Consider the following 14,848-nt stretch of genomic DNA (forward strand, 5'->3'; position numbering starts at 1 on the left):
AACTAAAAAACACGGCTACTAGACTCACCTATGGATGTTTACATCTTCTTTATCGTGTCACTTGAAAATTTCTATAGGGCAGGTTAATGTTAAACTACATCTATTAAGAAAGAAAAAGAACTAGAATTAAGATTTCAAAAAAGCTAAGAACCTTTATGTGTGAGACCTGTATTTCTAGATGGCTCGAAGACAAATGATTTTGAGAATAAAAGTCCCCAATGCCCCACCAAAAAATACCACGGTACAAGAAATTTTTATTTAATTGCATATGTCAGAAGCAACCATGAACTGCCAATAGTCTTCCCTCCCGAGTCAGGGCAAAGTCCTAGTTGGAGTTGGAGCTGCTTCTCTGCTAAAAGAGAATTTCCTTTCCCTTTTTCCAACTCCTGTTGGTATCAAGGAAGCCAAGCAAACATAGGTCCCTGGAGCCTAAACCCTGCCAGGTCCCATTCAAAGATAGTTCAAGGTCTAGGACAGTGGGGGATATAGGAACTGACGGGGGAGGAAGAAAATAGTGGATCACAGAGTTGCAGAGAGGCCTGAGACGACCTCATTCTCCTCTGTAGTAGTAGGCTTCTCCGCAGCTTCCCCTGCAGGCAGGCTCCTCCTTTCTGCAATTAACCTTTTCACACCCACCATCCATTGACTGACCTCAGTCACATGATCCACCATCAGTGATCGATGTATGTCATCAGCTCCATCCCAGTTGTGGTTCCTGAGCTCTAAGAGAAGACAGACCCTGAGTATAATACAGTGCTTCCCCTCCACACAAAGACTGTTCCTCTGAATATTTAATAAATGGTCACATTTCTATAGAGCTTTAAGGCTTACAAAATGTTTCCAATGAATCGGAAGTATTATTTTGTAGATGAGGAAATATATTCAGAGAGGTAAGAGTATTTCCGATAGCCTAGATTTGAGCTGTCTTGATTCCAAGCACAGTACTGATTCAATTTATTTCCACTATATGCTGCTGCCTCTCTAGTAGACTATTCCCTAGACTGACTCAAACCAATGCTCTTTTGGCCAAAGAGACCTAATGGCAGAATTCAAGGGCATTCTGAGGTCCTGAATGTGGCTCACCTTGCACCAGTAGTGCCATCCTCTTCCTCACAGGAACTGACAGCTTCTCACTCTTCCACTGTCCTTGAAGCAAGGCTAGGCGCCGGCTGATGTCATCAAAGATCTGTTTCTGAGCACACAGACACTCTTTCCAAGTCAAAGCTCTAATCTGCCTTTTTGTTTTCCCTTCACAATACTCCCAATTGTGGTCTTTTCTTTTATTCCTACCACCTATACCATCCTACAAATCCCTTTCTTCCTTAGAGTTCAATTCCTCTAGAGAATTATTGTGAGGCACCTTGGACAGAGCAGAAGGGTTCCCTCCTAAGACAAAACCAAGGTAATGTGTGTAATGTTTGGAAACACATTACCAGGTTCTGCTCTGTTTCACGTTAAAGAGCACATAACTAAGTATAATTCCAACAGCTGAAGGGGGAATAGAAGGAACAAGAAAATATAGAATTCAGGGTTGAAAGAGACCTTAGTGGTTATCTAGTACCACGTCTGGCATATTTTGTTGATGAAAACAGTCTCAGAGAGAGGTATTATGATTTATCTAAAGTCACATTGAAGTGGGATTTGAACACAAGTATTCATTATTCCTAATCTAGTATTCTTTTTACAAAAGAATTCTTACCTCATTTTACTTTCAATTTTCTTAAAATTGTGGTTCCCGACTCCCATATGGAATCTTGTAACTTAAGGTGGGAGTTGTGAAATTATTATTTATTATTAGTAAATGTTTGATTTATACTTTTTTTTTTAAATATACCCATATGCCCAGGGTCATGTACAAATTTCTCAGGTGAAAAGGGGTAGGGAGTCACTAGTGGAAAAAGTTCAAGAAGCCTTGACTTATACTCTGCTGCCCAGGTTTAATTTGGCACCTACCCAATCTAGTTCCTTCTTTATAAAAAGTGAAGAGAATTTCACTACTCCCTTTTAGGAATGGGGAGAGGGAGATTCAATTTAAGTAAAAAAAGCAAAAGGAATACATAGATAGATGTGATACAGCCTTGTCCCCAAGAGAGTGGCTTATGATCTTAGTCATTCCCCAGCTCAACTTCCATCATGAAACCTGGGCTCCCTGGGGCCTTACCTGTGTATGAGAACGGCAATCCTCCAAAGCCTGTTCCAAGGGTCCCAGCACATCTTCTAGCATGGTTTCACAAGTGACTGAAGAACTGGCGGGTTCCAACTTCAAGGGAGAAGAGTTTCCCCCAAGGGGAGGCCCTGTAGTCTTTGTCAGGAGTGGTGGAGGTCCCACTGGAGGAGCCCCAGTAAAAGGTTCTGAGGTAGGCACTGAGAAAAGGTAAATCAACGTGTTGACAACACTACTGAGCATTATGGCCCTAACTGTATGACAGACATAACCAGTTTATGACAGACATAACCAGTTTCGTTCTCTCACTGCCCCCACCAGGGCCCTTTCCTATAAGCTAAGGAATATTAATGAAAACCAAAGAATATTCCTCAACTTTTCCTAGTCAATGGCCCCAAGTCTAGATAGCTGGAAGGGGAGGAACAGAGAAGGGAGAAATAGGAAAATTTTTCATTCAGGATCTCAAACTGGAACCCTGTACATTTCTCCATTTAAAACCCCATAAGAACAAGAACTACTCAATAAACCAAAAACTATTTTAGGTTTGGGAAGTCTGTATCAATGTCCAAAGACAACAAACTGAATCTAAATCATAACTTTTTAGCAAGAATATCCCAAATGGCAACACAAAGGGATGTCTTCGGGAGAACAGAAAAAAGAATCAGAGGCCAAAACCTCCTGAATAAAAGAAACACAGGCAATTCTCCCCTAATCACAATGGAAATTTGAACTGGACTCACAAATGCTCACCTTTTGGAGAACCATCCTGGGGAGCTGCAACCCGCTTAGTCAGTGGTGTCCTCTTATGACTGCTACCCTGGGTCTGCAACCCATAAGAGAATTGTGGAGGGTCATTCCAGCCTCTATCCTTGTTTCCTGAAATAGAAGGCAAAAGTGGAAAGAGGAAAATTGGAGAAAAAGCAAGAATTAAAGTGGGGAGGAGAGGATACAGTAATGAAAAGGACGGAGGAGGGGGGAAGAAAAAATTAGGAAAAAGAAAGGAATGTGAAAGCACTGAAGACAAAAACAAAAGACATGATGATAAGAGGAAAGACAGAAAACGTGAAGAAAGGGGAGAGGGAAGATGAGGCTCCAAGAGAAGAAAGGAAGAAAAGGAAAATGAAAAGGGAAGAAGCAAGAGGAGAAAAAAGGGCGGGGGAGAGGAGAGGAAAAGAGAAGGCGGGAGGGAAGTGAGGGGGGAAGAAGGTGAGGAGGAAAGATAGAAGGGGAGGAGAGGGGAGATAATAAAATTGGGAGGGGAGTGTGGAGAAGGGAAAAGAAGAAGGATTGAAGAGGAAAAAGGAATTGGAGGGCAAAGAGGGAGAGAAGGTTGAGGGAGAAAGCTGGGAGGGGAAAGATGGGACTGACAACAGACATACCCTGCACCTCAGCATCCCCCTAACCATCCTGCCACCAAGTCTAGTCAACCCCATCCCTCCCCACCTCATACCCGGCCTGCCCTCGCCTGAGTCCTCCAGCCCCGGTGCTAAGAGGAGGCTCTAAAGGCGCAGAGCCCAGCTCACCCGGCTTCACGTACAGCTCCGCCATCGCCTCACTTCCGCACGGCCAACGAGGCAGTGGTGGGGTCACTTCCGGAGGCGGGCCACGCCGTGCTACTCTGCTTCTCATTGGGCTGTCTCCAAGCTTGCGCTCCGCAAGCTCCACCCATCCTCTCGAACAGGGGCTGGCGAAGAGGCAGCTATTTTAGGAGTCTCTCCTCGAATTTGGATTAATAGTTGGAGAATGGAGGCAGAAATTTTAAAGAGGGATTGTAGGAGGGTCGTTTCATCGGTAGCTCCTTTCGCAGCTAGTTATAAGTTTATAAGTCAATTAGTAAGCACTTTTGAAGTGTCGAGCACTGTGCTAAGCGCTGGGGACATAACATTAAAAAGATGTGAGGCAATCTCTGACCTCCAGTCTCGTGAGATAAAGAGCAAGCACACAAATATGTACAAAACAAGCTATAGAGAAAAAAAAAATTGGAAGTAACCAACAGAGAAGACACTAGAATTGGGGAGTTGCAAAAGGCTTCCTGTAGAAATTGGGAGTTTAGATGGGACTTGAAGAAAGCAGCGGGAGGGAGAAAGTTCCAGGCACGAGGGTCAGCCGGAGAAAATGACCCCCAAGCCATGGGTCTTGTTCAAAAAACATCCCGCTGAGTCACTAGATTCAAGAGTATTGGGGGAGGTGTAAAGTATGAAGACTGGAAAAGGTTAGGAGGGGGACGTTAAGTTTTGAAAATTTTGTATTTGATCCTGGAAGTGATTGGGAGTCACTCGAGTTTTTGAAGTGAGGTGTCATGGTCAGATCTGCACTTTAGGAAAACCACTTTGAAGGGATTGGAAGATGGATTTTGTGTGTGGGGACACTTGTGATGGGGAGAGCCACCCGCAGGCCATCTTGATTGTGAGCTCCTTGAAGGCAGGGGTTGTCTTTTGCCTATTTCCGTCTCCTCAGTGTTTTATCACCATGCCTGACTCTTAATAGGCACTTACTGTTGACTGGTAGTCAGCTAATGAAGACCCTGTACCAACCAACCTGGTGGCAGTATCAGAGAAGGGAAAGGATAGTATTCCAGAGTTGTTGCAAAAACGTAACTGACAGTGACAGGCCTTGAAGACTGACTGAACATAGGAGTCAGAGAGGACATAGATGGCCTGTGGGCTGGGGAGGGTAGTGGTTCCTTGTATAGCAATAGGGTAGTCTGGGGGGAATGGAATCTGGAAAGAAAATAATTGAGTTCACTTTTGGATATGTTGAGTTTAAGGTAGCTACATCCAGGCTGAGAAGTCTGAAAGGTAGTTAAGAGATGTGACTCTGAAAGTCATCAAGGGTTTTGGGCAGGATGATGATCCCAATCCATGGGAGTTGATGAGATCACCAAATGAAAATGGACAGCCAGAGGAGAGAAAAAGGCCAGGACACACATAGTCCAGTACTTCCTGTCATATAGACGAGTCTCTATGCCCTAGTGCATCTATAGGAGAATACACAAAAGGAGTAATTCACATTTCTGCAGTGTTATGAAGCACTTTCCTCACAAGAGCCCTGCAAAAATAGTAGTACAAGTATTATTATTCTTGTTTTATAGTTGAGGGAGGCAAAAGAGATGAGAGTTTTTCAAAGTCCAAGAGTTAGGGCTGTAAGACAGGTGTGAGATATGTTTTAGCGAATTCTTCCAGCCTGCAAGAGCAAATATTAAATTTTCAGTGTGAATATTTACAACCCAGAAATTATCAATGACTATAAATCAGGGCTTGATTTATTTTTTTTGTTAGCTGTCCACATTAAACTGATTAAACTTAAAATTGTGTCCTGTTTATATTTTCCCTCCAGAGAGTCCAGTGGTTAAACATTTACCAATACAATACTGAAGAAAAGTCTTCCAATTCCCATTTTAGGCGTGCTCTTAACTCTTCTATGCTGCTGCCTCTCATCTTCCATCACTCTGAGCCAGGTTTCCAGTTTAGAGCAGAGAAGGGAATTTTTGAAATTATTTAGTCCAGGGGAATAATCTGGGGGCCATTATTCTGAACTAGGGAAAAATACATCTTTATTTTCACTAAATATTAACTAAAATTGAAGGATTCCTTCAATAATAAACATAGGTAACTAACATTATGCTAACTGGGTCCATTTAAAGACTAGCATGCCTTTTACAGATGAGGAAAATGAGACCAAGAGAAAATAAGTACCTTATTTCATTTGACAAGGACCTCTACACTATGCTGGTATCTGGTCCAAATACTAGAATCAAATTCAGGCTAGTCATGGCAGCTACCTGCCAGTGACATTCCTATAGTTATTCCCCAGCTCAGCTAACTCCAGTGGTCTAAGGTAAGAATGGTAATGATTACACTTATATAGATAAGACTTTTAAGGTTTACTAAGGATTTTACATACTTCTATAAGATAGGTACCATTACCAGCATTTTGCAGATAAAAGAACTGAGGCTACTTCTACCTAGTCTACTTATTTTATGCCATCCCAATTAAGTAACAAAATTTATTGAACTAGGGAAAAAAATCATTTGGAAGAACAAAAGATCAAGAATATCAGAGGAACTATTAAAAAAAATAAAAATAAAAGAGCTCTAGCAGTATCAGATCTCAAAATTGTATTATAAGGTAGTAATTCTCAAGCTATCTGGTACTGACTAAGAAACAGAATGGTGGATCAGTGGAAGAATAGATATACAATACACAGTAGCAAATTATTATACTAATCTTGTGTATATAAACATAAAGATCTAAGTTTTGAGGATAAGAACTCACTATTTGAGAAAAATTGCTGAAAAACTGAAAAGCAGTCCAGCAGAACTAAGTACAGATCAATATCTTATACCATTTATCAAGATATAATTAAAATGAATATCTGACCTAGACTAAAGGGAAATATCATAACTTTAACAAGCTTACCTATCAGATTTATGAATAGAAGAATTTATGAAATAAGCAAGAGATAGTACTGTGGGATATAAAATGGATAACTCTGATTAAATTAAAAATGCTTTGTACAAATAAAACCAATAGAACCAAGATTAGAAGGAAAGCAGAAAATTGGGGGGAGGGGAAGAGGGTGGATATTCATAGACAGTTTCTAGAATAAAAGCCTATATTGGGAATTATAACCAAGGAGTTATAAAACTGTTTGTATATACTCTTTGACCCAGCAATACCATTATTAGGTCTGTTTCCCAAGATAGTTAGGGAAAAAGGAAAAGAATCTATATGTTCTAAAATATTTATTGGGAAATGACTGAATTAAACTGTTATGTATGACTGTGATGAAATAGTGCTGTGCTGTAAGAAATGAGGAGTAGAAAAAAAATGAGCGGGTTGATGTTTAGAAAAACATGTTAAATAATACAGTGAAATGAATCAAAGGAACATTATATACAATAATATTGTTTGAATAGTAACTGGATTATTAAGTTATTCTGAATATGAACATTTATACCAACTATAAAGGACTTATGAAGGAAAATGCTATTCACTTTCAGAGAAAGAATTGCTATATGGAATTATATATTTTATGGTTCCATATATATCTATTTATCAAATATCAGCCTTTGTTGATGTGCTGTTGGGAGGAAAGGAGGAAGACAACTTGGAATTCAAAATGTAACAAAAAAACCTGAATCTGAAACTGTTAGTTGATACAATAGGAGTCTGAGGCAGGATTCAAATTTCTTTGACTTCAGATCCTACTCTCTATTCACTATGCCACCTAGTGGCCCAAGGAAAAATGCAGACTCTCTTTTCCGTGTAACAGAACCTAATTTCAATTTTCTTTTCCACCCTATTCTTTCACTCTTCTAACCAAATAGTACTATTACTATCCCTAATGTATGACATCCCATTCTCTCAGATCTGCGCCCAGGCCAAGACTGCACTTTCTTTACCTCTTATGATACTTAGTTTCCTTCAAAGTTCAATTTTAATGCTTGCTTTCCAACATGAAGCTTTTGACTCCCCTAGATATCAGTGCTTCTATCCTCATCCCAAAACATCTTATATTTACTTTCTCCATAATATTAATCTGTTTTTGTACTTATATGTGTAAATGTTGTCTGACCCAGAAAACAGTAAACTCCCTGAAGGATAGGAACTGTTTGACATCCTTTTATTACCAGAACAGTACCTGCAACTTAGTAGGCATTTAATGTTTGATGATTACCCTTAGGGATCAAGTGCCTGATCCCTAGGATTGGCAGGCAGTGGTTCTGCTCAAGAGATTTATCTCTGCTATATGGACCTTACCCCCTGGATATATTCTCTCCAAATGAGCCATTTATATCTCCTAGCACCAAGCACAGAAACAGACAATCACCCTTTCCTTGGCAGCACAGTCACACCCAATGAGGCCACTCTGAGATTTTATTTGCACTGATTTTGCTAAAAAGTGTTGCTGAGGTAGAGCCAACTGCCCAGAACTGGACAGGGGCAGGGATCATAGGAATCAGGAAGGAAGGAAGGAAATGGGTCTGGGATAGGGTTAGAGGCTGCAGTCAACCCAGAGAAGATTAATAAATATTCGATATAAATCACTAATATAGTAATAAAGGACATAGGGATAGGGCAGGCAGGAAGACAAGTCAAATAAGGAAGACTTTAAAGATCATGGGGGCAGGTGAGAATAGAGAGGTGGTAGGGTGGCCAGTTAGATTCCCAGAATATGAGTGGTGTGAAATTGCTGGCAGGGTTCCTAAAGCCTCTCTTTCCCAATCTTCCCCAGCTCAATCTAGGGCATATGCAATAAAGAGGGTTTCAGGCGGAAGGAATCAAAGAAGGAGAATACACCTCTTTTACGGGGGGCAGCCCCGGCACCTCCAACTCCACCTTTAAGCAGGGGGAGTGGGAGAGGCACAGGTCCTCCTGCTGAGTCCATAGAGCTTGTCCGCTTGAGGCGAAGTCGAGCTCGGGCTTGGGTGCCTCGAGCCTTCCCTCGAGCTGCAGAGGCCACAAGACACTTCTGGTACTGTACCTAAGAAAAGGAATGCAACACAATATTGTACAACATAATGTAAATACTTATTAAGCACCAACTGTAGGTAGTCCTATGAAAAGAGAGATATACAAAATTAAGGAAAGGTACCAGACCTGCACTCAAGTAGTTTATAATCTAACTGGGGGATAAGAAATCAAATAGATAGCTATAATAGCAATACTAAGTATATCAGAGTTATTAAACCAAAATCTGGAGGGAAGGTTATCACATAGCAAGAAAATCAGGGAAGGATTCCTGGAATATAGGGCTTTTAATATGAATTTTTAAGAGTGGGTAAGATTTCAACATGTGAATAAAGAGAAGGAAGGACATTTGAAATAGGAACTAACATGAGCAAAGGAAAAGAGCCAGCAGATCAAACACATTGTATGTTTGGAAGACAGAGAATAGTATTCTGATTAGACCATAAAATGCATGAAGGCTGTAAAAACAGAGTAGACTTTAATGCCAAGGAGAATCCTGAACACCACTTGAGAGTAAGAGGGAGCAACTGAAGTTTTATGAGGAAAAAGTGACATCATCAGGTCTAGACACAAGACTATTCTAGCAGGAATATAAAAGACAGATTAGAGCCATCCAAAGATGGCATCCTTTTCCAAACAATGGATACAGGACAATCTTCGGGGAGACAGTACTGAGGGCTTACCCTAAGGTGTTTAACAATACAGAGGAGGAGGAGGTGAATTAAGAGGTGTTGTGGAAGTGGAATTAATATGAACAGGATTGGGGCAATAATCTTCTGGGACGTGAGGGACAGAGGAGTTAAAAATATCCCAGTGATCATAATGAGGAGTGAAGGGAATTCTCCAGGTGAAAAGCATGGAGGCGAACAGGAATCTGAGGAAGAATCAATTTTACAGGATAGTCAGGGGTGGGGAAAGGGCAGCTTCATTCTATCTGCCTACTACTGAGCACCTCGAAGCTAGCTGTGAGAAAAGAGCCAGTGAAAGGCTGTGCGCCAACTGATGTTTGCTCGCTCCTCTATCACCATGTGGGCTGCCTAAAGGGCAACAGCCTCAAATGCTAAGGAGGAATCCATGTAGGCCAAGGAGCCCCTAGAGATGAAGAATCTTAGGTACCACAGGTAAGGAATGAACTAGTTCTCCAGAAAACACCACCTCCCCCTTCCCAAGGCCCCTCCCTCATCAAGCTCCTCCCTCCCCTCAAAGCTCACCATGCACGCAGCCTGAACAGCCTCAGAGAGTGCCCCAGCATGGGGCTGGCACCAGAAGGCAGCACACTGGAACCGTTGGTGACCAAGGTCAGCGATGAGTCCAAAGGTGTGGGGGTCATGGCCAACCCCAATGAAGGTCACATGTCGTACTGGACATTGCCACAGTGGCTCTTCTTCCGCACCCAGTTCTGCCTGTCCCTTTCACCCACCCCAATTATGCAATCATCAGTGAGGGCTGACCCCTTACTCAGGACCTCCCCCTCCCCTGAATGCTTTCCCCTCACCCCTGGCCTCAATTCCTGACTCAGTGGTCCTGTCTCAGCACTCCACAAACACTAATGCAAGATCTTGGTTTCCTTCCCTCTCCTCCTGAAACTGGGATCTCTTCCTCCTAGCACTAAATGGTTGCCAATCCCTGTTACCTGGACAGGAAATGCAGTCATGAGTGAGTCAGAGACGCTGAGTATAGTTGGGGCCCAGGAATCATGGTCCCCTTGGGAAGTCAAGGCCCCAATGGCTTCATTCAGCACATCCATCCCTGGGGAAGGGTAGATAGATCCATTGCAGCTTTTATCCTGGTCCAAAGGGATGGGAGTCTGGGAGCTTTTGACTCAGGGAGACTTTTTTAAGACAAAAATAAGTGTAGGCCTCTGGCTCACTTTGGGCCCAGAGAAAAAGAGAGCAGGATGACCAAATAAATATAAATCATGGGACTGGAGAGGGAGGGTCAGGCCCTAAGGCTTTTATATGGCTAGACCTTACATGGAATCAACAAACACTTCAAGACACACTTCAGAATCTCACATCTTATTTCTAATCCCATGTCCATTCCATGCTCCACCCAGAGGGGTCTTAAATTTCCCTATCCCAGCAGTTCCTTACCCATGGCCTTACTGACTGGCAGGGTCCCAACATAGAGAGCTTCATACTGCTGGGCAGCCTGGCTCACCGCATCAAGAAGCTCCACTGAGAGGTAGATAAGATCACTGTGACCTTCTAAAAGTAAGCATTTCTCCCCAGAATATTCAGTGCGAGTGAAACACTGGAGAGGAAAGCCTCACTACCCCAACTCTCAAGTCTACAGACACGTGGGTAGATCCTGCCATTTATAGGGCTCCTCATTGTGAAACAAAAGCAGAAAAGGATGGACACAAAATAAGGGCAAAACTTCTGAGGCTACTTTCCCCCTCCCATTATAACCTTCCCCCAAGCTACCTCTGCAACTCTACTAAACTTATTTTCATGACCTCATCCTTGTAGTCCCTACCCTTTACCTCATCCTCTGGTTGTACCTTGCCTGGGTAGATCCTCAGGGGAAATGGGGTCCAAGGAACATCGAGGAGGGTCACCGCTCATCCCTGCTCTCTCTGACAAGATCTGCAACATAAACACTCTGGGGTCGGGGGTGAGAGATCAGGCAAGGGGAACTCTTCGGACTCATGTTGTCCCCATCCCCCTGTAGTGCCCTCCTACCCTATCCCTTTCAGGGTCCCTCACCTGGGCACATAGCCCATGCAGGGCACTGGCAATGGCCTTGGCTGGGACATCACAGCGAAACACGTGGCATTTCAACATGCAGGTGTCCTTGTCACCCGCCACAAAGGCGAAGTCCCTGTGAGAGGGCAGGGATGGGGTTGGGGAGATGAGTGATGGGAGTGAAAAGGAAAGACACTGGGAGGAGGGAAAAGATAGAAGAAAATATATCTAGAAAAAGAGGAGAGAAGTCTACAGAGTGAAAGGGAATGGAAGGAAGTGAGGAAGGAAAAGAGATAGGGCACTTGGCCCTGCCACTCACCTGTCTCTGATCCAGAAGCATGTGAAGAACACAGGGGACAGTCAGACTAGCCCTTTCCTGCTTCATTCCCATCATTCCCAATCTTTCCAGAGGTGGAAGCTCAGTTTACCCTCCCCACCAGGCCCATGCCAAAACAAAGAGAAGCATCAGCCTTCAGCAGGGCCAAATCTGGGAGATGTCTGGGACTAAGGTCCAGCATGGCAAGGTCATGGGGCTAGGGTCTGGAAGGAGTCTAGAATCAAGGTCCAACTTGGAAAGGTCAAAGAGTTCATGGGGGTCAATGTATGAGAAGTCACTCCTGGGGGAGAGGGATTGTGAATCTTCAGGAAAACCAGTTGTCCAGGAATTTCTCACCGGCCATTGGTACTGCCCACACCCCAGACTCGGATATGCACAAGGGGCTGACAATGGATTAGGCTGTGATCCAGGGGATTCACCAGACTCATCGTGTCTTTCTTCAGAATCATCAACATGTTCTGACCCTACAAAGTACAGGAAACAGACAAAAAAGGAGTTCCCTTGAACTCAATGAATGAATTATGGAGGGTTTGGGCTACAAGGGGATACTGAGAACAGCTTCTTGGAAAATCAAAAAGGGAGTTGAGTTTAAAGGGCTAAATCCAGAGACTTGGAAAAGGGAAAAGAAAAAAAAAATTAGAGAAAGTTCCATATGCCCCTAAAGTCACAATACTCAAAACCAAAAGGGATTTAAAAGAGATTTAATCTAAACAGGTACTAAGAGTGAGATGGTAACATGTCCAAGATAATACACACAGAGTAATAGGGACCTGAATCTTTTCAAATGATTTAAAAAACTTGAGTGCTTTGCTGCCTCTAAGCTTGAATGTTTCTAGCAAGCGACCCTATCCAGTCTCTGAATCCTTCCAACCCAAATCACAGAAGAGGAGAATTGACAGAAGGGAACAAATTCAAGAAGCCAAGAGATAGGCTCACCTCACCCCAAGCCCTAGCAGGAGGGCGACTTTGACCTCGGCTCTGTGCCAGCTGTTGAATGCAGTTGTTGACAGCAATGCTGCTCTTTCCAGGTGCCAGGTCCTCCTCAGGCACCTCCACCCAGCCGAGAGAGCGTACTGCAAAGCACTGATAGATAGTAGGGCCAGGTGGGAGAGAGTTAATTGGAGAAGAGGGAATTTAGGAGTTGCAGGAATGAGGAGCAGAAAAGCCAAGATCCTTCTCTACAGATGGCTCCCTGTACCATGTACATGGGGTTTAATGAGGTAAGATAGTATATAGCATTATCATGCACGTGAGAAAACTAAGGTTCAGAAAAGTTAAATGTCTCATCCACTGGCACACAGCAGGTGTCAGCATCATCTTACCAGGTAAATTCATCATCCCCTATGAAAGGAGACCAAAGCATAGCCCATGATGCCTTTTCAGCTCTGGAAACACAGGTCATTATCCTCTCAGTATATAAAGACAGGCTCTCCCATGACCCTTCCCTGCCATCCTATGCCTAAAGATCTCTCTACTCCAGTCTCCAATTCTAAGAGCTCACTAAGGCCTGCTTCCACATTCCCAGGGCATCCTTGATGCTGAAAAAGAGATACTGGTACCCACCACCCTCTACCTTGGAGCCTGGTTCCATGCTTCGGATGTAGGCTTCTTCCCCACACCAAGGCAGAGAAGTCCTGAAATAGAGTAGGGCTAGTAAGAGGAGGCTCTCCATAAGGAAGGACGCCAACTCACTTAAAACCCAAAGAGCCCAGAAAAGGAGGCATAATTATAATATGGTAGCTACTGAGCAAGATGACTGACTGGTCATCTAGCCACAAGTCGGATTACCCAACTGCCCTCTTCTCCCTCTGCTTCTTGGTGAGAGTTCACAGACACTGAAATCCACATCCTTATCCTGATTACCTTCGGTCCAGTGAATTTTCCAAGCTAGAGAAGGATCTTCCTTTGGGGGGCCGTAATCCCCATGCCCCTCCCGTGCCCTATGGAGAGGAAGGTCAACTTAAAGTCAAATGAGTAGATCAGGGACTCTAGGAGAAGAATCACTAAGCTCTCCAGCCCCGACCAGACATTATCAGTCTCTTCCCAACCCCTACATACCGAGTCAGGTGGCATAGAATCCCCAGGTTCCCAGACTGGGCGCTGCCACTGAGTACTGCCACTAGGTACATGCCAGTAGTAGGTGCCAGCAGCATCATGGATTTTCCGCCAACCAGGGGGCAATCCGGGCTCTCCCTCTAGGCTCTGGTCACTCCATAAGTCATCTGTAAGAGTACCATGGTGAAGAGGGTAGATTCTAGACTACTCAGACATAATGCAGCCTCAGCCCCTGGGGTCAAGTACACTCAGAAAGGGCCTTAGGAATCATCTCATCCAACTCTCTCATTTTGCACATAAGGAAAATGAGAGCCAACGAGCTAATGAGCAAGCAAAATAGGGAATCCTTGTCAAGGGTTCTTGATTTGGAGTTTGAATATTTTGCTAATTGTATGATTTATTATTTAAATAAGTGGCTTCCTTTGCAATTCTAAGGTTTTTTATTATTATTTTACGTATATTTAAAAAAGAAAAACCTTCTAAGACAATATATAGGCTTCACCAGACTGCCAAGCTAGTCCCCGACACAAAAAAGGCTAAGAATACCTGAGCTCCATCTACCAATCCTCTTCCCCTCTCTGGTGCCCGACCCTAGCAAAGCCCCTTTCTCTGGGTTGTGCATGTCTGGAATGGGAAGGGTTGTCCCCATGTGTGGGGTGTGTGGTTAGCAGTCTTTGAAGTATAGATCAGACATACCCCTGAGCCCTGCAGCTGCATCTGGAATGAGTATCTCTGGTCTGCTTCAGTTGCTCCCTCAATAGTTCAAGGATATAACATCCCACTACTTTCCGACCCAAACCCTTTGGGGCATCTGTTTGGTCCAGCCCGGGTCCATCGGTTTCGGGTTCTTCCGAACACATCTCTGCCACCCTCCCTTCCTCACCATCCCTGGCTCCCTAGTCTCCCGGGATCTCTCGGGTCGCCCACCCTTCCCGGACCCCCACGCACCGTCGCAGTTGACCAAGATGATAGCTAACATGTAGTCCTTGCCCAGCATGGCCCCGGCCCCGGCCCGTCCTCCCAGCCCGACCTCGGGGATGCGGCTCCTGCAAGCCCGGCCCCTCTGCGCCACTGAGCGGGGCTCGAGCCGCACAAACACGGGGCGGAGTCGGGACCGGGGCCGGGTCGCGG

The 14,848-nt window shown here is 44.1% G+C and overlaps 2 protein-coding genes across 2 annotated transcripts; both read right to left on the bottom strand.

The window, feature by feature from the left end:
• Positions 1-234: 234 nt before the first annotated feature.
• Positions 235-3,792, bottom strand: SRA1 (steroid receptor RNA activator 1). The gene is made up of 5 exons (XM_051978554.1): positions 3,688-3,792; positions 2,915-3,040; positions 2,162-2,364; positions 1,084-1,192; positions 235-722 (listed from the first exon to the last, which is right to left on the bottom strand). The coding sequence occupies exons 1-5, from the start codon at positions 3,710-3,712 to the stop codon at positions 520-522; spliced, it is 666 nt and encodes a 221-aa protein (XP_051834514.1). The 5' UTR covers positions 3,713-3,792; the 3' UTR covers positions 235-519.
• A 4,234-nt stretch (positions 3,793-8,026) lies between these two features.
• APBB3 (amyloid beta precursor protein binding family B member 3) lies at positions 8,027-14,830 on the bottom strand. The gene is made up of 13 exons (XM_051978556.1): positions 14,666-14,830; positions 13,721-13,884; positions 13,526-13,602; positions 13,236-13,296; positions 12,599-12,745; positions 11,999-12,126; positions 11,645-11,650; positions 11,347-11,461; positions 11,142-11,226; positions 10,732-10,815; positions 10,272-10,387; positions 9,850-10,047; positions 8,027-8,651 (listed from the first exon to the last, which is right to left on the bottom strand). The coding sequence occupies exons 1-13, from the start codon at positions 14,712-14,714 to the stop codon at positions 8,409-8,411; spliced, it is 1,473 nt and encodes a 490-aa protein (XP_051834516.1). The 5' UTR covers positions 14,715-14,830; the 3' UTR covers positions 8,027-8,408.
• Positions 14,831-14,848: the final 18 nt, after the last annotated feature.

The sequence above is a fragment of the Antechinus flavipes genome, chromosome 2 (assembly GCF_016432865.1).
Source record: "Antechinus flavipes isolate AdamAnt ecotype Samford, QLD, Australia chromosome 2, AdamAnt_v2, whole genome shotgun sequence".
NCBI lineage: Eukaryota > Metazoa > Chordata > Mammalia > Dasyuromorphia > Dasyuridae > Antechinus > Antechinus flavipes.